The 22,056-nt window shown below is 36.2% G+C and overlaps 1 protein-coding gene across 1 annotated transcript; it reads right to left on the bottom strand.

Annotated features, from left to right (window-relative positions):
• Positions 1 to 27: 27 nt before the first annotated feature.
• LOC137725129 (uncharacterized) lies at positions 28 to 11,570 on the bottom strand. Its single transcript, XM_068463718.2, has 18 exons — positions 11,396 to 11,570; positions 11,133 to 11,193; positions 9,517 to 9,553; positions 8,888 to 9,018; positions 8,414 to 8,506; positions 8,212 to 8,314; positions 7,994 to 8,127; positions 4,350 to 4,489; positions 3,815 to 3,865; positions 3,654 to 3,736; positions 3,512 to 3,566; positions 3,305 to 3,413; positions 2,324 to 2,954; positions 2,029 to 2,242; positions 1,836 to 1,906; positions 1,237 to 1,405; positions 1,015 to 1,144; positions 28 to 885 (listed from the first exon to the last, which is right to left on the bottom strand). Exons 1-18 carry the CDS (start codon positions 11,507 to 11,509, stop codon positions 161 to 163), a joined length of 3,051 nt encoding a protein of 1,016 aa, XP_068319819.2. The 5' UTR covers positions 11,510 to 11,570; the 3' UTR covers positions 28 to 160.
• Between the last annotated feature and the right edge of the window lie 10,486 nt (positions 11,571 to 22,056).

Genomic DNA, 22,056 nt, shown 5'->3' with positions numbered 1-22,056 from the left:
GCAATACAGTCTGATCTGGTGTCTTCATTTGTAAGTGAAAGGCATTAGGTTCAAATCTCGTGAACGGCAAATTCAATACCAATTTAAACAGGCAATTGCTTTTACAGTGTCTCTCTTGAGAGATTTATCACCATGGAATTTTACAAGATCAAACGAAAAATTATGATTGGAACCATTTTCTAAGCTTCTTGGAACCTTGCTTTTCGCCATCAGTTTGGGCGGAGCTACGTTGTGAGTACTTGGATCTATATTGTTCGATCAGCATGTCGAGTTTATCCACGACGTCCCGCCCTAACGGGTCTCTATTTTTCTTTGGCCTTTTTCTCCTCGTTTCAATCTCTCCCCCCTCTAGCTCTTTCTGCGCTTGCAGCTTCCTCTTTTGAGGTCGTACATTTGCCTTTCCCATAGATTTTGATGTTTGTGCACCAATGGCCATGGATTCACGTTCGAATGATCTCCCACGACCAGGCTTCGTGCCATCTTGATGATTGTTTGGTTCATGTTTTGAGCTTTCCGCATTCTCTGTTGAGCCTCCTGATACTTTTGTTGATGAGATCTTCTTTTCCTTTCCGAATGGACCCTTCTTCTGCCTCTTAGAAGCTCTCTCTCGGTCAGTAGCAGTTCCATCACCAACCCTGTTTTCCGCTTCATCTTCTTTATTTGGTACTGATTCATCCATATTTTGCTTGTCACCACCTTGTTTCCGTTTGTTGTACTTCTGGCTTGGATCGGCATCTGGTCTATTTGAGCCATCCTTTTGCTGTACACCTGGATTACAACGAGCTGTATTCTGCTGCCCTTGAATCTTTGCATTTCGTAGTTTCAATTTCTGGACATTATCCAGTGCGAACTCCACAATTGGGCGATGCTCAGGACCAAAAGTTTCTACAAGTTGTGTCACATTAAATTACAACACAATGGATTCAATGTATTCGATATCTATTTCCAAAGATTACTGTTATCAGTGTCCTATATCAACATGGATTATGCAATTCCGTTGAAGATATAACTTACCGGGATTGTTGTTAAGAACTCTGAGGGCCACAAGTGCATGCTGATGCTCTGTAAACTCAACGAAAGCAGCTCCACGAGAGTGATTCTTTGTGTTAAGCTTTCCCTTCTTCACATCCTCCAAGAACTTTATCTGCATGCTCAATGCCAAAAATAAATAAGGGAAAGTTCTTAAAATACAAACGAAAAAACCATAACAAAGACAAAAGTTAACTACTAATTAACCTGTCGAATAAAAGGTTTTTGTTTTGTAGCTCGTGAGGTGACTGCATCAATACAAAGTCTTTTTAGTTCCTTTTCATTCATGGACTTCGGCAAATTTTTTATAACTATTCTCGTCTTGGAAACATGGAAATTTGGAGATTGAAGTTTCGACATCTTGCTTCTTTCTGCCCTGCATAGTTTCAGAAAATCATTAGAACCTGTCGCAAAGGAATGTAAAACACCATGAAGTAGCAGCAGAATAATCAGCATTTGCTGTTATAAACTGAGTCTGATATTTATTCTTGACAAATTACCAGATTTTTTAAAGCTTGTAGAAGTTTTACGAGGTTTGTAATTCATGTAATATAGTTAATACGATTACGGGCTGAGAACTATAAAACAGGAGAAATCCCATCCAAATGTTTATAAGAAAATAATACATACATAGTAACTAAAATGTAAATACATGCTACAAGGACAAAGAATGGAAAATGATTTTACAAAAGATTTTATGTCTGGAGAAAATCAGGTGAGACCCAATTGAACCGTGCTCCAAGCATAGCATGGACAAAGTATGCATATGCAATATGTAAGAGGACAAAAATATAAGCAAAACTTACATTTGGCGTTTCAACATATCACTAGCTGAAACCCCTTTTGCAGCTGGAGTTCCCTCAAGAATAAGACCTTCCTGTCAATATTTGAGGAAAGAAAATGCCAGCCATTCAAGACAATCCGTTAAAATAACCACCACACACAAAAAACTGTAAAATCAAAATAAAGAAGGGGGAGGAGGCTTGTTGAAGAAATAACCTTTGCCAGATAGAGATTGCGGTGGTCTAGGTCCTCTTTCTTGGCCACATTTAATTCCTTATCATGAGCCGATTTTTTATCCAAAGCCTGCAACACTGTTAATTGTCTACCTTTCAGAGTAATTCCTGAACCAGATTCTGCATTCGCAGCTGAAACGGCAGAACTAGCTCCATCTTTTGTTGTAAACCTGAGAAAGCCAGATCCTTTGGGTCGCCTGCCACAACATGATATCAGATGTAGTTTCGAACATAAAAGAATGCAGTAATCATATCAAACTACAAATAAAATAATATACTTGGTGACTGGATGAAGGACTGGGACAAAAGAGTCAACTTTCCCAAAGGTGGAAAACCTTTGTTTGACATCTTCATTAGTGATCTCAAAAGGAAGATTGCTTATGAAAATTGTTCCATGCAAATCTTCTCCTTCGTCTGCCTGTTCAAGATTTGATGCCGCGCTTTTACTTAACTTTCCAGGCTCAGTAACGTCTGATGCTTTTGCAGTCTCAAGAGATGAGTAATTAGGCTCATCAACAGATTCATCAATAAGATTTGATGCCATGGTCTTTCTTTTCTTTCCAGGCTTATCAACCTCTGATGTCTTTGTAGTCTCAGAAGATAATTTCTTAGGCTCGTCAATGGACATATCAATAGATGTCTCCTTGTTCCTTTTCAGCAGTGTGGAACCATCATCAGGAGTTGCTGTACCAGAGGGTGTGATGAAGTTTTTTAGAACTTTCCTTGCAATGTCTGCTTCCTCTTCAAAATTAATTTCAGTAGGGATGTCTGTTTTCTCTATGGTGTTAGAGTCATCTAGAGCATTGTCTGTTCCATCATGGTGCTGGGACTTTATAAAGACATCCCCAGCATCGTCCTCAAAATCATCACTGCTACTATCACTTTCCCCATCTCTTTCATCCTCTTGTCCTGTAAAATCAGTGCTTTTGCATCATAAAAATGTAGAAACAAGTACAAAAAATGAGGTAAACATTTATTGATATAATCGTTCAAGATAAAATCAATTTCAAATATCACAAAGTAACTCAAAATGGGGAGTGTAAAGGCATCTTTTAGAAAATTATGAACAATTGAATGCATTTTATTAATCAGGCACTTTGTGAATCAGCTTATCATCATCATTCTCTTTCACAAAGAACAAAGCACAAAACATCAGTTGATTACTCAGATACAATTGATTATTAATCCAAGGTTCTACATAAAACAGTAAGAAAAAAATGTGCTAAATGTGAAAGGAGTTACAGTAATATAACAAGTACCATCTTCTGAAGCAAGGGCATTAATGCCACCATATATCTTCTTTGAAACAGCCCAGTCAACAGCTATGGATCTTTTATGAAGCATTTGTCCATTTAGCTTTTTTATTGCCTGAGAAAGCAAAGGAAACATGTCAGCTCACGTAACTCAGCACAAGAACACACCGGTTAATTATGTACTCCAAAATTTAAGCATGAATCACAATGTACATTTTCCGCATCCTGTTTGCGTGTGAATTTGACAAATGCAAAACCCTTAGATAACCTGCAAACAAGTAAAATAAACAGGGATGAAGAAATAGATAACATGATATTTCACTGTGAGAAACAATACTGGACAATGATAATATACCCTGTCTCCGGATTATGTGGAATAAAAACATCCCAGACAAACCCTGCCGGTGAAAACATGTTATTTATTTCGTTCTCTTTGGCCTGCATTTGTGTAAGAAAACTATCAGTTGAATCTTCCTACGAACAAAATGTCATATGAAAATACAGTGAGCAAAAAACCTTGAAAGGAAGATTTCTAACAATGAGCTTCCACTTCTGAGTCTTGGAACCCTGAACAAACAAAAAGAAACAAGCTGTTTAGAAGCAATATAATAGCACCAGCACCAATAACATGAATAACAAAAATAACACCACTAACAACCCGTAATGCTAAGTAAATGACTAATTTGAATAACAAAAAAAAAAATAATCCCGACTTTATCTCTTATAAATCAAAATGCTGGTTTGGCCTTGCATGGCACGCAAAAAGCCTATCAACATTACTATAATGTATACTTGTTATTTCTGATCCCTGCACTTCCCTAACAGACAGTGCTAAAACATATTACATCCTTGCATCATCTTTTTTGTTATCCACTGAACCATAGCCAAGCTCAAAAAGAACTAAATTTGAACGGAGAACAATCCAAAGCCAAAATTGCATTGAAAAAATGAAGCAATGGAACTCCATGAATTGGTTCATATTCAAACAAGGAATGTACAAGCTAGAGCAATTCAGCTTGAACTTGTAGTAAGCTGTACACGTATAATTTACCTCCCCACCCAGCTGACGTGCCCAAACAATACTGCCTTTTATTTCTTTTTGGTGTAACATAGAAACAGAAGCATGAGCTGATCTGACACTGTTATAAAGTACAGATGAAGCATCCATTTTGCATCCATCTTGCACAAGACCTGCAAGGCCACCACATATAGTGAAGACAAATTACTTTATGAGTGCACACAATAACTTTTGTCCGTCTAACAACATTTAAGCTTCAAATTTCAATTAGGAAAGCATGTAATCAACTATAATCGCCAAACTAAAAGTATCAAGTGTTTCCCTATAGTAATTTGTTGCAACTGTCATGTGAGTATTGATTATGTAAATTTAAATCAAGTCATCTGAAATGTAAATTCTACTTGACGATAGATACTTAAAATGTTATTTTATCAAGAGAACTGATCCATTTTTTAAATCAAAATGTCAAATTCAAATGAAAGTGAGACAGAAATTTCAGACAGAGACTGAAAACAAAGGAGGACAATTTGTAGTACTCTCTAAAATTTACATTATGTTGACCTTTTATAAGAGATGAAGAAATAAAAAGGAATCAAAGGCAAAGACAGATAAAAAAAGGAATATAGGGTATTGATGAATAGCTTGTTTAAGAGAAGCATGACTGAGGGAGCGAGGACAAGATCAACGCCTCAAATGCATCATTTTCTGCATGAATAACAATGTATTAAAAGGTGGGGGCGTGGCCGAGGCATCCGATGGATAGCCCAACCTAGGTGTGAGGTGTGAGGCAAAGCCTCATGGAACCTAAAATTTTAATATATAGTATATATAAGTATAATTATAACATATAATACTTTGTAAAATCAAATATAATTATACCTAAATCAAAGATATTATCATCTTCTTTATTACTAAGTCTAGTTGTACTTGGAAACTATATCATACATATAGTCTTAAAATGTTGTAATTATTTATTTTACTGTAAGCAATTATAGAAAACTTCAAGGAAAATAAGGATGAGTGGTCGCAATTATAGGAAATTTCAAGCGAAATAAAGGTTGAATGTTGCACTTATAAGTAATTCAAAAGGAAATAAAGGCTGAGTGGAGTAGTTATAGCCTATAGGGTATTTAAAATGAAATAAGGGCTGAGTGGAGCCATTATTATGGGAATTTAAAGGAAAATAAAGGGTTGAGTGGAGCAATTAGAAGGAACTTAAAATGAAATAGATGCGCTCCGGCAACGCCTCCGCTCACTCCCCGAAACTGAGGCGGCAACTCTCACGCCCAACACGCCTCAGTTTGGTCATCAAAATTTCTTTATCAAGAGAACTGATGAGTTTGATAAATGGTCCTTCATCTGTTTTGGTCCTTTATCAATTGCTTTGGTCATCAAAATTGTCCCTGCCGTCTACTTCCGTTAAAAAGTTCGTTAGTGTACTGATGTGGCATTTTGTGTGAGACCACACAACCAATCATGTGATGCCACATTTATTAAATATAGCAAGAATCAATTTTTAAAAATAGTATAGAATTGAAAAAAATACTTTAAAATTTGGAAACCAAAAAAGATTTAAATGAAGAGAAAGTGGTGGGTTGGGGATGGGGAACAGGAAAATCTGGGTGGCTGAGGAAGGGGGCGACGTCAGGAAAGCCGGAGAGGGACAGGGAGGGAGAGTGAGAGAGAGGGTCGGGTCAATCTGGCCGACTCTAATATTCTAATAATGAAGGCTTTCTCAAATCTCAATACATGGGGTACTTTGGTTGGGCAAGGGTATGGGGCGAAATGTGGGTTAGGAATGGTGTGGTAGGTGGTTTGCAGAGAGAGAGAGAGAGAGAGTGAGGTGGCTTCCTTTCTTTTGTTTCTTTAATTCAGAAAAAACCAAACAAAGCTATATGATTTATGTGTATACATATACATATCACACGTGGACAAGCGTTTCTCCAGCAAATGCAAAATCATGGGCACCAAATTAGGGGTCGGTTTAAAAAACCGAAAATCTAAAAAAACTGAACCGAAGCTGAAAAAACCGAACCCAAAAAAAATGGAACCGGACCGAAATTGGTTGGTTCGGTTTTCGGTTTTGGTGGTCTCAAAACCGAACTGAACCGATATATATATATATATATATACATATATATAATAATATATATATTATTATATATTTAATATATATCATCTTCAAGCCAACGTGAACTCAAAGTTTGAACTCAATTGGAGGTCGGACTTGTAGTCTGTCCTTTCAAGCAATGAGCCACAGGATGGCATAACCACAAAGTGGAAGATGCCACCAGAATCGAAAGCAAAGGAGAGAAAATAAAACAACAAACACACAAAGTGGAAGATGCCATAACCAGAATTGAAAGCAAACAATGTTCTTGCAATGAAGTGGTGCTGATTATTTTGGCCACCAAATGTTATCATTCAGGTCCAAGAAATCGAAGAGGACAAGAATTGTCGGCCTGAAATTGGATAATTCAGGGAAATGCTTCTGAGATTGCTCATTGTTGTTGTAAAACAAAGGGACAATGTGATTGCTGTGAAAGAAAATTTTTAGACCTATATATGCAGGTTTTTTACATGAACCTATGGACATAAGATTTAATGGATCAGTGTGTCCAGTGTCTATATTGTTTAAAAAAAATAAACAGAAACCGGACCCAAAAAAACGGAACCAAACAAAAACCAAAAAAAAATTGAACCGAACCGAAATTTCGGTTTGGTTTCGGTTTTGGCAAAAAACCGAACCGATTGAAACCAAACCCACCCCTACACCAAACTAATTACCAGAAAACTATAGATGGTCTCTCTCACATGCTAGATTGCTAGTATGACCCGGTGTTAAATTACAAAAGATCCAAAACATATGCAGTCTTTTATCAACAGAAGGACAAATCAATAGACCACGGCATTGTGATGAACGAGGGACGGATGTCCATCAGGTTTTTACTCTCAGAAGCACAACATTTTAATTTCTTTTTATAAAAAAAAAAAAAATTATTTTGGTTTAATCTATGTCTTAAGTTGTTTTGTGGGCCCCATGCAAATGCCACATCAGAACACTAACAGACATTTTATTCTTTAGTCTGCAAGAGTTTTTCTATGTTTCTTGTGTTCTACGTTAACTGGGAAATCCTAGTTTTTATCCTCCATCTGGTTATGAAGAATTACATTGAGTATGTCACACAAATTACACATACATGTATCAGTAATTGTACAGCATATATATTAATATTTTCCATGTGCTTGTCCATGCTTCATGCATTCCGATGAATTAAAAGAGTGCCAGTAAAAAGAATCTTGTCTTACAGGTTTGTGTGTGACGTACATGCTGTTGTACAACTACAAACAATTGTTCAAATGACTGCAACGCCAATAAACTGGGAACAGCACAATATATGAGGTAAAAAATTACAGGAATGGCTAGTATCATTCTCCTTTAACAACAATTTCCAGCAACAATAGCTAAAGAAAACACTAAACAGTTTGCAACTCATTATATTAAACCAACTAACTCACCAGCGACAATGGCTAAAGAAAAAACTGACAAAGGAAAAGAAATTTCAGTTTCAACTCAATAAATCATACCAACTAACCTCATTTACTTTGAAAAGTAACGAAACATGCAGGTGGTAGTTGCCGGGGAAGAAACAAAAACGAAAGAAAATTTCCCTTACCATGCTGTTCAAGCTCTTCTTTGGGAAGAGGATAAGTGATGGAACATACGTCCCCAATCTCCCTAGCTTTGCGATGAACATCTTCTGCCATACCAGCATTAAGAAGACCACCGAATATGACAGTTCTAGCAACCCTACATAACAAGTGATTAAGTACATCAGGCCACATTTCTGGAAACGGATGCTATCAATCAACTTTCTATCTCAAAATTACCTACCTCTGCTTTTCTGAACCACCCACTTTTGCCACTAGATGATTACTTAGTGCTACTGCTTTTCTAGTCTTCACAGGTTTCTTTGTATTTTTTTCCAAAGTCACAACTGCAAATAGCTAAGCAAAATGAGTGAAATTTACAATAGCTAACTTTTATTCTTTTTTGGTGATTACAATAGCAGGATTCAAATGTTAAGATTATTGACCTCTTTCCTGCAATTTTGAAGCATCCCTTTCCCCTTGGGAATTGTCACCATCTTTGTCATTTTCTGTCTTCACGGTCTCATCCACGTCAGTTCCTAAAACCAAAAGGTAGTAAGGAAACAAACCAAATTTGAAGAAGAAGTAATTGAGACTATTAAGAACCTGTTGGAAACAGAGGAAAGATGCAAAATAGATGAGAAGTGAAGGCAAGACGTGAGGGGTGAAGAAGAGAGGAAGGAGAATGCATAAGTAAATTAATTTAAAAGTGTTTTCAGTTTTTATTTACTAAAGTAGTCTATGTATTTTAGTCCTCTCTTCGTCAACTCTATCATCTTTCTTCTCACTTTCTTCTATCATCTTTCTTATCACTTTCTTCTACCCTTTCCTTCTGTATTTTTAATTACAAACAAAAACATTACCAAGCGGACCATAAAGTATTTTCATTTCAAATCAAAAGTAAGATGAGTAATAGTAACCTTGATTAGTCTTTGGCCTTCGTTGTTCAAGCGGAGCACGATGCATGGCATGTTTAGCTGCTATTTTTCGACCTCCAATGGACAAACCATTCTTCAGCTCAACAGCACGATTAGCATCTTCTGTTACAGCACTACAAATAGATGCAAAATACCAAAAAAAAAAAAAAAAAAAAAAAACGTGTTCAAAAGTTTGTAACCACAAACCCAATTTCATAGGCTCATGTTGCCGCCATATTCCTAAGCTAAAACTCCTGAAGAAACCCTTGAATCCTCAAAAACATGTCAAGAAATTTCAAAACAATTTTTTAATCTTATTCTTCATGATTTTTTTCATGCAACAACATTTTATACTAAGGGGTCCGGGGATTTGTGCTAGGCCGTACAATGCGCCCGTCATAATAATGCGGTATTCTTGACAGTAGAAAAAAAATAATGTGGTATTGAACTCACCATCTACAGGAGTCAAACCTAAGACCTCCCACCTACGGGTGAAGAGGAATACTGATAAACCGTAATACTAGTGCCCACCATGATTTACCAATAAAAAGTGAAAGAACCATCCTAACTTGGGGAACATAACAATGAAAAAAATGATACATAATAAGGGAAAAACAATGAACTTGACTTACAATTGAACAAAACCAAAACCACGGTGCTCACTTGACCCTGTAAACAATATAACGAGATAGATTAGAAAAGTTTTGACTTAACTGTTAAAAACCAAGTTAAATCCACGAAATAAATAATAAAAAATAAAAAAGCTACTGATAACCAAGATAAGGAAATGAAAATCATATGACACATGGAATCTCATTTTGAAACAAGTTATTGATCAAGCTTCTTCGTGGTGCATTCAATCACTTCCACAATCCTGCATAGCAAATAATTTATAAGACAGACATGTTTCATGTTGTTTTGTTTAAAGCATGCTTGTATCTCATACCCAGAGTGATTTTACTTCACCTGATAATGGCATTTGAGGAGAGATTTCCAATTTTATCCAGGTAATTTACTGTTAAGTTGTTTAGTTCAAATGAGGGAGGAATTGCTCTTTGTGCTCATGTAGGGTTCCTATATTACTGTTGGCCACTCACTGGTGATCCTTGAGTAAAGGCATGGGGTCAAAGCTGATTTGGAGGAAACTCCCCATACAACTGATCGGCTAAGACTCTTTTGTTCCTAAAAAGCATTTGAATATAAACCCCTTCTTAAAGCAAGTATAGTTCTAGCGCTAGGGCATACCTATAAAGTTAACACTCAAATATCACCTCAAGGCTCAAGCTGGAAAAAAGTTCTGGCTGCAATTGGAGTTGAGAAAGCTAGTGGCCGACTACTGAAGCTTTCGCTAAAAGAATGAGAAGCAAGGTGATCTAAAGGAATCCATGGATGGGCAAGTTCTATAACATTTCAAATACAAGAAAAGATTCTACTTGAGGTTTAAGTAGGCAAATCTTTGTAAGATACAAAACGATCAAGGGACCAATCAAGAAAGGAAAGTAATTCTAGGACAAAAACATCCCAGCATAACACCTACACAAAGGGTGTATGTGAAGAGATGTTAATAGATGGCAGATCCTCTAATCTCCCTCTCCAACTTGAAGAAGACTAGGATCAATTTACACTTTACTGAGCTAGGAGATGGGAACCACTATGAATATAGTGAGAGTGACGCCTCCAATGAGTACAATGAGAGATGGTTAAGCCTAACCTGAGCTAGAGAATCTCCTTTCTATTTTTGGGTTTCTTTTCCTTTTAAGTGCTAACAAATACTACACGGGGTTATATAGGGTGGACAAGTTGTTAGTTCTAAAACCTTGTTTTAGCAAGGGAGGATTGCTTTCTGAAGATGGTGTTGTGATGCTCCAATTCTAATCGGATTTTGGGGTGTGCTACTACATTGGGGATTGGCCAAGTTATCAAACTTGAGCTCTGAGCCTTCCTAATTGCATTAAAGTATATTCTACAGGCAATGTGGCTTTGATACAACACAGGCAGATAAGTACCATCCCAACAAAGGCACACAAATCTAATCATGGGATGCAGAAAACTTATCCAAAAACATTGGAACCACCCCGGTACATATGCTGTTAGTTAATTCGGTTTCTTATAGGCCTCTGGCCCCCTCTTTAGAAAATTAAATATTAACAAGACAACAGGAAACAAATAAAAGGTCTCGAAAAACACAAGTTGTTAGAACTACAAATCAAATAGTAAAGTTCCAATTTTTGCAACATTTTAGGATTACCCTTCTTCATAACCAAAAAGCACCTCCTAATCGGTCCAATGTCGCTGAACGTCTCCTCCAGCTGAAATTCAAAAGAAAAATAAACAAATTAAACGGACTTTGCATTACGAAAACAGCACAGAATATTACAATTTAACAGCAATTAGAAAATAAATCGCATGAACAGATTGTAATTCAACTATTTACATAATTTGAGTGATCCAATTTCAGTAAGGGAAGAAATAAAGACGCAAAATAGGGGGGTGGGGGAAAAGAGAGAGCACCTGAGATTTGGTGAAAGAAAAGGGGAGGTTGGAGACGAATATGGTGGAGGGGGAGTGCTCGCTTTCGGTTCTCGGTCGGCCGCCATCGCCATCTTTGCTTTTCTTCTTCCCCATCTCTGTTTTGTTTTGGTTGGAGAGAGTGCACGAATGGAGGAAGCAGCTATATGAATCACTGGACCTTAAACCTCAGGAGGGAAACGGAGGAGGGTTTATGAGGGTTGAGGTTTGAATTTGGGCCTGGCCCATTACAAATATGGCGTTGGACTGGGAAGATATTGAAGTGGGCCTAAAACAAGTGCAGGATTGTAAGCTTCTGGTTGTGGTATGTGAAAGGATAATCCCTCGCTTCTTCTCTTTATGAGTTATTTATGCATACATGTCAGATTGTGGTTGGTAGGAACATAGGAGTTGTTGCTTCCAAGAAAGGTGCCATAGGGTCCTTTTTAAAACGGGTGGTGTTATACATGTTGAATCAACACAATTACTCCACTTGTTTTTCATAACAAAAACCAGTATTCCATATTCTTTTGTTTTGCAACCCTCATTAAGATGACATATTTAAGAGTACGTTTGAGAATGACTTTGGCACTACTAAAATCACTTGGAGGAGCGATGTTTAAGTGACTTTACGATGAAGCATACGAAAAGATGCTTCTTCTCACAAGTGATCATGTCGATCTCACAATGAGTTAATAACCACTCCGAACGAGTCTTAAACCAGAGTGACCACATTGACAAATATAAAACCGAATATTACGATTTGAACTTGGATGTAAAAGGAAGAGCACACTTAAAGTTATCTATATCTGAAAATGGGGATTTGAACTTAGATGTAAAAAGAAGAGCACATTGTTTTAACTAATTTGGCTCGGTACAAATATGTTAAAACCAATTAACTATTGAATTAGAGTCAAGCAGCTGATGACCATGATTTTTGTAGTCGAATGATGATCTTTGAAGTACTTGTGATTGATGGACACCATTTTATCCATATAGAATGGAATTCTTCCCTTTTCAAGTATGAGGATTAAATTAGATGGTGTCACATGCTTTACCCTAAATAGACACTTTGAAACACGTGGTACAAATAAGTAAATAACACAAAACATTGTCGCCTACAAAAATTTCAGCTTGCATGGGAAAACATTGTGATGGTTAGTCCTTCCCTTTTGTCTACCTATTTTCAGTACATGGTGACTCGCGATTAAATGATCATAGGTCCAATATATTTTCATGTAATTCTATTGTTTGAGGATATTATGCGATTATTACTTTTTATTGTTATTGACACGCTAAAATAAATCATTTTTCCTTCTAAATATATATAAGTATAATTGAAAATATCAGTGTTCTAAAAGTTCATGCCTAGCGCCACTTAGGTCTCACCTAAACATTAGACAGCTGATCATTGTCACAATTAATCCCTAAGCATTTAACAAAATAGGAAAAGGGAGCTTAGATCTACTTAGGTCACGACTCTGACTAAGACAAAAAATAGATAACTTCAATTTTGCATTTTATTTTTTCAATAAATTGTAAGAGATTTGTTAGATACTTAGATGAACAATCATTATATGCTCGTTCCCCATGTTTTGAATATGTTCTAATACTTTATAATTTGTATGTCATTCTACTTTGCAATTTATGAGTCCTAATACAATTATGTATTTTTTTTTTAAGTATAACTAGACATTTATATATATGGTATATAATATATTTAATTAAAACTAAAAAAAATAAAAAATCGTCTAGGCTTCCGCCTAGACAACTAGGCGCTAAACCCTTACTCACCTAGGCTGCCGCTCAAACTACTAGGCGCTAAACCTTTGCTCGCCACCCGACCAGCACCTAACGTTTTTAAGAATCTTGAAAAATACACTTAGAAGGAGTATACAATGACTTTTTCAAGGTGCTAATAGCAATGCCTACGACATTAGTATCGGCACTCCAAAATGTCAAATCCCACTCGTCACTATACAAATTTTCTCTTGCATTTTTATAAAGTGGGACCTACCCTAACCCTAACCCTAACATGGGAGAGCAATCAATTAAAATGATGATCGAAAGAACTTGTATATTAAATAATGCTAAGTTTACATCCGACTAACTTTATATTTTCCTTTTTTCTTCCTTATAGGTGAAGTATAGAAGACTAAAAAATGAGCGTTAAAAACTAGCCAAAATTAACAATTGATTAGACCAAGATGTTTGATAAAACTTATTTGTGACCGAAAACATCATATTGTAACTTATTTATATGATCAATCATATTGTTGCCTCTCAAGTTAATAGATGAATGCTCTTATTCACTCTATCTACAAATCGTTTACACGAATTTTTTTTTTTCTTTTAATGTGTGCCAGTTCAGCCATCCTTAATTATAGGAAAGAAAAAAAAAGGCTTTGATATTTTTGTAGAGTGAAAAGTAAAACGTAGGAAGTTAGAACATTAATAAATAAGAGGATGGTCTAAACTGAAGATTGGGTAGGTGTTGAAACGAAGATGGAACTTTGCAAATGTCCAAACGGAGCCGGATGCATGAAACGGAAAATGTGCAGAGAGAGGAAACCTGAGACAAAATAAAAGCCCCCTAGACTTTGCGTCCAATATGGGACCCACAAACCATTATTTGGTGGGTCTTAACCATGTCATAGCTGACGTCATACACATACAATGTGAACTGTGAAGCCGATCCTCCCTTCTACGTACGCGACACTTCTTCCTATTATTTCCTTTGGTGAGCCACACAACACAAGCACCGTTTTTGTTTTGTTTTAACAAATTATTGGTAAGTAAGTTAAACTCTTAATTCTTAGAACTACTTCAATTCTTAGAGAAAAACTCAAATTTTAGATTCTAAATCCACTTCACTTGCTCCAATCCTTGAGTCAAATATGAGTTTTAACCCAAAACTCATTAGTGGAGCAAATTTAGGCCATAATTTTCCTCTGAGTTAGTGGGTTTGCCCATCATATATGTGAATTTTTTTATTTTTTAGTGGAGCAAATTTAGGTCATAATTCCCCTCTGAGTTAGTGGGTTTGCCCACCATATATGTGAATTTTTTTAGTTTTATATTTATAAATTCATTAAATCTAACAACTAAGATCTTATACGATCAAATCTAACAGTAAAAAAAAAAAAAAAAATCTAACGGTACAAATTTAAATCTAACGGCTAAAATAATTATAAAAAAGATTTATGTTTCATATTCTTTCATAGTGTTCAATAAGTTTCATGGTGTCAATTTAGTGGTTTTTCAATATTTATCGGAATCTAAATACTTTTAGGTTAAAATGTTCATAAAATTAAATTAGAATAGTCTACATAAATTTTATTTTTAAGAAAGTTACTTCAAGAAAAATTATCCAAAATTCATTATTTAGTAATCTCGGGCTAAAAATTTAACCCAAAAGGGTTCGAACAAAAAAACTGTTTATGGGTTAAAAATTTTAGGCTTTAACCAAGGGTTGAAGATAGTCTTAGAGAGATGAAAATTTGTGATGATTAAACCCGCACCAAAGCGCATATGTATGATTGATCTCCATTGCGTAAAGTGTCATATGCACACTTGTTTGTTAAAAAAAACACCTTTTGAATATTGAAGCCCAATCTTTAATAAGGTGTCATTATTGACACTCTAAAAGTAAAAGTTCTCTCTCTAAAATTGTTATTTTGTTTTATATTTTAGTACATTTAGAACACATAATAATTTTTTCATAGTGTTAATTACCTCTGTTTCCAAAATAATATTATTTTTTAGGTTTTTTCTTATCAATAGAGATGCAAGAATTTAAACTTGAGAACTCCTTTATATTGAAAAGAGAACCATACCGGATCAATAGTTAGTTTTTCAGCAGAGTAAGTTGATATCAAAAGCTAAGATGCATGCCACATTCAATACCATTAAAGTTTTATTGATATTGTGGAACCATGGTTTTTTAGGGTTAAAGTAAGGTAAATCAGAATACGCATACCTTAGAAGTTGATTCTGTATTCGACAACTCCGATCGGATTGAGCTGCTTAAACAGACCAGTGATGCCACCACATCTTACTGTACTCCGGAAAGGTGGGCGAATTTTCCCCGACTTCACTAAGATTGACCATTCTTGTTCTGTAAGATATGAAAACTTGATCCAACTGGGGATCAGATGAGTTTCTTTGAATTCTAGTTTTATTGTTTGGCTTCCCTTATCAAATGTTATAAATTGTACCACACATGCTCTAGTTAGTTTTAGGGTTAAAATACTTCTTTGGGATCATGTTGCTAGAAATATTCATCTCAAGAGCTTAATTTCTCTACATCAAAGGTTTGTTCATTCATATACATTTCATGCTATTATTTCTAGTTCATTATGTCTAGTGGTTATGTCTAGTCAATTCTTCTCGCTGCTGTCACACAAGCTGGGCACACATTTTAAGACAACCCACATGGGCTTTCTGACAGTTTTTCCCATAGAGTGTTTTTCAACCTTAGATACTTTCTGATTTCTTTTGCACATGACACGTGACCTTTCCATTCCCTCTTTTTGTCTGAAACAAAGTCATACTATAAAAGCACAATCTAGGGTTTCTTTTTCATTTGGCTAGGAAAGTTTTATTTTCTATGAAAGATTGTTTTCAGCTTGAAGCTACCCTTTGGTACTTACTTGAAAACCCTAGCCACAAAATCACATTCATGCACTAAACACCCACATCATTGCATATTAGGATAGCATTGCTTTTGTGATTTTGATCTTTGTTTTAGGTCAAGCTTCTCTAGTTTCAAATCTTTAAGCTGACCACTTTTTGGATTCGCATCAGTTTCATCTTTCAAGTGTTTGACTTGTGAAACTGACTAGACATCAAATCCAAATTTGCATGAACTTCATCATAACATCATTTGCATAAGTTGATTGGATTTCGGTGCCACAAGGTGAAGAGCTTAAGAGGAGCTACCACTTCGTGAAGACCAATGGAATTCATCTCATGAAAGGCAAGGTTGCACACAGGTACAAGCTGCTTCGTAGATTAGGATCTAAGGATTGAGCTTGTGTGGATACTTTGTATGAATCTTAATTTCACTAGTGGATTGGACTCAGTGGAGAGTCCCTAGTTTTTTAACCTAGAGGTGGTTTTTTCGGCCAAAAACATCTCGTGCAATTTATCGCTTTTCTAGTTCACTTATCTTCCTTTTGCCTACGATATATGCTCATCATTATCCACGAATAGATAAGTCCTTGCAACTAAGCTTGTCAATATTAAAATGTGCACTAAACTGGATCTTAGTTAACTAGGAACCTTTTAGTAAACTGAACTTTAATTTGACTTCTTCCGCTGTGAGTAAACTAACATATCTGAGCTTACTTGATGAGTCATGTTGACTAGTCAGATAAGCACGTATATAGATTTTAAATTGAATGTTATTCCACTTGGTACCGATTTCAGTTTCCTATATTCATGAAGATTCCTACAATTTAGGGATTGGCGTGCGCCATAGGTAATCTCACTCCATAAAAAAAAAAAAAAAAAAAAAAAAAAAAAAAAAAGAAAGAAGTATCTAGTCATAGATATCCTCTTGGATTCTCTTTGTTTAACACTAATTTCATATCCTAAAAGAGTCTTTCTCGACCAGTATAAATACCCATATCTAGAGAAAATCTCTGGTAACAATTTGGTAATACAATTCACTCGTGCAGACTCTTTGTCTATTCTCTTGCACACTGCTTAAGTCTTAATATTGCTTACTAACTAGACCGTCGGAAAGCTTTTGGTCAATACCCATCGGTACCTAAGGTTTGACTTCGATTATTTGCTTTCTTACATGTAGTCGGTGGCGCACAAATTTGATTCCAACATTTTTTTTTATTACAAACGAAAACATTTTGGTAATTTTGTGAAAAAACTATCAACATCCTTGTTAAATTGTCACGTGAATGACCACGTGACCACCATTTTAATGGTATTTTTTGTCAAACCAACTCCTCCACCAAAAGAGAATATTGACAGATTGACCAAAAATGATTTTCGATGGAGAAACTTAGAAACCACTTCTATCAATTTTCTTTGTTAGAGACCCAAGTAAAGAGTTATGCTAATTTCAATGATTATTTTTGACTAAAAAGACATTTAAATGATCTGCTTCTTATTTCCAAATCCATACTAATACTACTAGACTCGCAGCTATAGCATTATATCTAAAGGTGTGACACGCCCCGATCCCGATGTCCGAAGGATAGTGGGATGGCCACGTGCTGGCCGATACCCGAGGGTGATGCAAGCCATTTTATGAATGCATGAGTACGATAAGAATATACTAAGAAAATTAGTCACAAGCGTTACGTCGAGACGGTCAACGAAAGTCAATGTTCATGCCTCAAGGGCAATTTGGTAATTTCATACATTCGATAATATAAAAATACGACAAATTTAGGACAGGGTATCACATGGTGGGTTCAAAAAACTAAAAACCGAAAAAAACCAAACCGAACTAAGACAACCGAAACGAACCGAAATTGGTTGGTTCGATTTCGATTTTGATGGTCCTAAAATCGAACCAAACCAAACCGAACCGATATATATTTATTAATTATTTAATATATATTAATTATGAAAATGAATGACCATGCTAAACCAAGCCGTCAACCTGGGAAACTAACTTGACACAAATTCTTCCTTGGCCATTTTCTTTTGCCTTTTCTTTTGGTGTGGCCACCTTCAATTGATGATGAATATTTATGTTCCTTTGAGGAACCTCCTCACTTTATCCTTCTTTGATAGTTATTCCTATTAGACAAAATTTTCTCCATCAAAAACAGTTAGAAATCTTCAAATATTTGTTCAGAGTCTAAAACATTTAAGCTCAAGCATAATTTTCCATATCAAATTAAAACCTCTTAATTTGATCCACACTTGAACAATGCGTTGTAAAATTCGGAATATTATTTCTTCAAAATCATATTATTTCTTTGTAAGAAGTTGACATCTCCATCTTTTGACAGTATTCAAAGAATAAAACTGAAACCAAAACCGAACCGAAATTTTTTTAACCGAACCAAACCGAACCTTTGGTTCGATTTGGTTTTGATTTTTGCAAAAAACTGAACCAATTGGAACCAAACCCACCCCTAATTAAACCCAAAAGAAAAACATAAATCTTCTTTGTCACCTAGTTTAGAAATATCCAAACAATTTTTGTCAATTGGCCAACCAAATTTCCTAGGCTTTCGATTATTATTTTTTTTTTTTCTAGACTAAGTTATTCAACAATTAGCACTGAGCTAATACAAACTAGATCACAGTTGGCACCCTTCTATTATATTTCCTAATTTTTAATTAATCTGTTGTATAAAAAAGGATAAGGTGACTAATCACAAGTACCAGTTCGGTTTTGTGGATTTCATTTGGTTTATTTGTGCTCGAGACCAACTTGCCGGCCAGAGTTGTACCATGAAATTTAATAATTAGAGTTTGGTGTAATGACTCAACCAACATACATACAAAATTGCATGAATAACATCCACATGAAATCCTTATCGAACTTTATAAGGGAAATATAATAAATTAATAAGTTTTGTTTTTTTTTTTTTTTTTTGGGGGCCATAAATAAGGTTATTGATTGATATTTGGACACCATCACCATACCAGGAGCAAAAAATAAGAAAATGTTGTAAGCATAATTTACTAAACAATTATGGAAGCTAGAAAGAGAGAGAGGGTGAGGCATAGATAGGGAAGGAGAGATATGTGTAATTGTGAGTGTGTGTTATTCGACCCCTTTGTGCCTTTATTTATAGTAGTAGGGAAGGTTAATTCCTTACCCTTTAGGATTACAACATTTAATAGGTAATCTACTCCTAATAGGAATATAAGATATATTCCCATATCTAGTAGGATTTACACAATCACATTCCTATTCCAATAGGACTGCAACACTCCCCCTTGAGTGTGTAAATACTCAAACAGACGGCGCATCAGGTCTTCATCGTTGAAGTAAGTACAGTTGATGAAGTCGTCGGTATAATGAGCGAATGCGAGTCTCAAATCAACGGAAGAATGCATAAAATGGTAAAACTCATAAAACCTTGCTATGGTAAAACCCAAGGTAGGGAAAAACCTATAGTCTAAGGAGAAAAGTGAGAAGTTGCATTAAGTCAAAACTATACGTCTTTTGGATGCAAGTAGAACAGCTAACAAGGGTATGATCAGCCCAGGATGGGTGCCTCATTAAAACCTAGTTAGGTAGCAAAAACTCAATGGGAAAAATGCTCTTAATCGTAAGGAAAAAGAGTACATTAAGATCAAGTGAGTATACTTCTGGATACTCCCCCTAAGTTTGACATAACTTCCAAATGAGAACTACAAGCCTTGCATATGATAGTTAGGCATACCAATTCCTCGAACAAGCTTTTGGAAGGTTGACTTCAGCAGTGATGTCCTGTAGAGGTCGGCAAGGTTGTCTGGGATCAGCTTGCATGACTTCAATCTCCTGATGCTCTGCTGATGTAGATGTAGACGCAATATGTCTTGGCATTGACTTTGTTGATGTATCATGTCTTGGTCGGGTGGATACATGTGGCATAGTCTTCATGGATCATTGTCGGGACTCAACGATAGATGAAAACACAACAAGTACTTCGAATATGCTCAACAAGAACTCCTAACCATGTCTCACTTGTGGCATAGTGAAGTGATGTGAGTCTTGGAACGATTCGAAGATTTCGCAACTAAGGTCATATCGTGGACCTCCAAGATATTGCGATATCTCTAATGGTAAAGACATAACCATTCGGGGATATTGCCTTGTGTGGGTTTGATAAGTAACCAGCGTCAGCATAAGAAACAAGGCAAGCATCATTTCGAGGATCAAGGGGTTGGATTTGCTCGAGATGCATTAGGATTGCCCATGTAGTACCTTCAGAGTACGTCTTTAATACCAATTCAGTGGTTGCGTGTAGGCGCAGTGCTGTATCTTTACCAAGATCAACAGCGAAAAAGATGTCCTGTCTAAATACAATGAAGTATAACGAAGCACAAAGTTGAACTTAGATATGGAATTTCGGATTCCATAACCTCTTCAAGAGTCTCATTTGCATATAACATATGGACGATCAAAAGTCTACTCAAAAGTAACACATTCAAGGTGTAGTTCGACTGGTAGACCAAAATACTGTTAGAACAATGGAATAAGATTTTATAGTTTAACACGCAAGGGCATAATTCATATCCCTGACTGATCAAATAATCACTTAGACGGGTATACCACATCTATCGGATTGTAAGTGAACGCCTCATAACGAGTTAAGAAGGTGTTTCATGGTTTTGGAACTATTTAAACCAATCCATGTAATTCTTCAGGAACTTACATGTAAATCTCCATATCTATATCCCTATGAAGAAAACGCTAACCACATTTCATAATGCTACTATCAATCATAAGATGTTTTGAGAGAAACCTTGCGCCGTAAAGCATGCATCATATGCACTATTTCATTCATCTCATAACGCTTCATTTCTCACTCATAACACAACAGGGTTACCTTAGGCAGTGTAGGAATAGCAGGTCTAATACACACTTTGGTAAGAAATTTGACCTAGATTGTAATTTCAGTTGTCCAATCAGTTTTACGTTGCCACTTAATCAATAGAACACGGTTCGATATCGTCGCTTTTCATTTATGTCGGTAACTACCATATAAGTGAAAACATCATCGATGATAATCTCATTTCAATTCCATTTAGCTCATCTAAACTAGTATACTAGACCAAGAACTTTAAGTTTCGGGAGAAATCCGGATTAATCTCATGAGATAGAAATGATTTGAGATAGCGATCGAGTTTAGATTCATTGTTGTGCCATGTTTTCCTCTTCTAGGGAAGCGAATCCTACGAATCGAATGATCTGTCGTGTTCCAGGCCAAGACAGATTGACTGGCTATCCAACAGGGGCATCCAAACCTTCCAACAAGGGCGTACCGGACTATACAACAGGGGCGTCCAAACCTTCCAACAAGGGCGTACCGGACTATCCAACAGGGGCGTCCAAACCTTCCAACAAGGGCGGCACACCCTCCAGGGATATTGACTTGACGTCTGTTGAGTACGTCTATCCTTGCAAGCATGTTTGTAGCTGGTATATGATCTTGTCACTTTAGCTAGATCAGAGGAATACATCTGGGGCAACATTCTGAAAACTAGAATTCATCGCAATTGTTTATCACACTTGTGCGGTATAGGGATCGAGATGAGACATAGTGGGCAACGTCCACGCAAATTCTATAGGAACATTGACGTTTTTATCTCCCCTTAAAGGTGGGAAGACTATCTCATTAAAGTGACAACCAGCAAATGAGCGGTAAAAAGATCGCATGCAATGGCTGTAAGAGCGCTAGTGTGAAGGAGAATCATGATCGACAAAAGATACACATCCTTCTTTGAGGAACCATGGTGGTATGTTGCAGTGGAGCAACTTGGCACATAGAATGCTCACCAAATGCGTAAATACGAAAAATCGTCAGGCTCGTACCCTATAACCAACTTTAACGTCATATAGGTTGGGTGGCAATGGGTCTCAAGGTGAACCAACATAACTGCGTACAAGGATTGCATAGCCCTACACAGAAACCGAAAACTTGGTACGTTTACCAAAATTCGGGTGATCATTTAAATTGAGCTTTATGATC

The sequence above is a fragment of the Pyrus communis genome, chromosome 5 (assembly GCF_041283825.1).
Source record: "Pyrus communis isolate YQ-2024b chromosome 5, ASM4128382v1, whole genome shotgun sequence".
In the NCBI taxonomy this organism is placed as follows: Eukaryota; Viridiplantae; Streptophyta; class Magnoliopsida; order Rosales; family Rosaceae; genus Pyrus; species Pyrus communis.
Note: the sequence above shows the minus strand (reverse complement) of the source record. Positions and strands in the feature narration are given on the sequence as shown.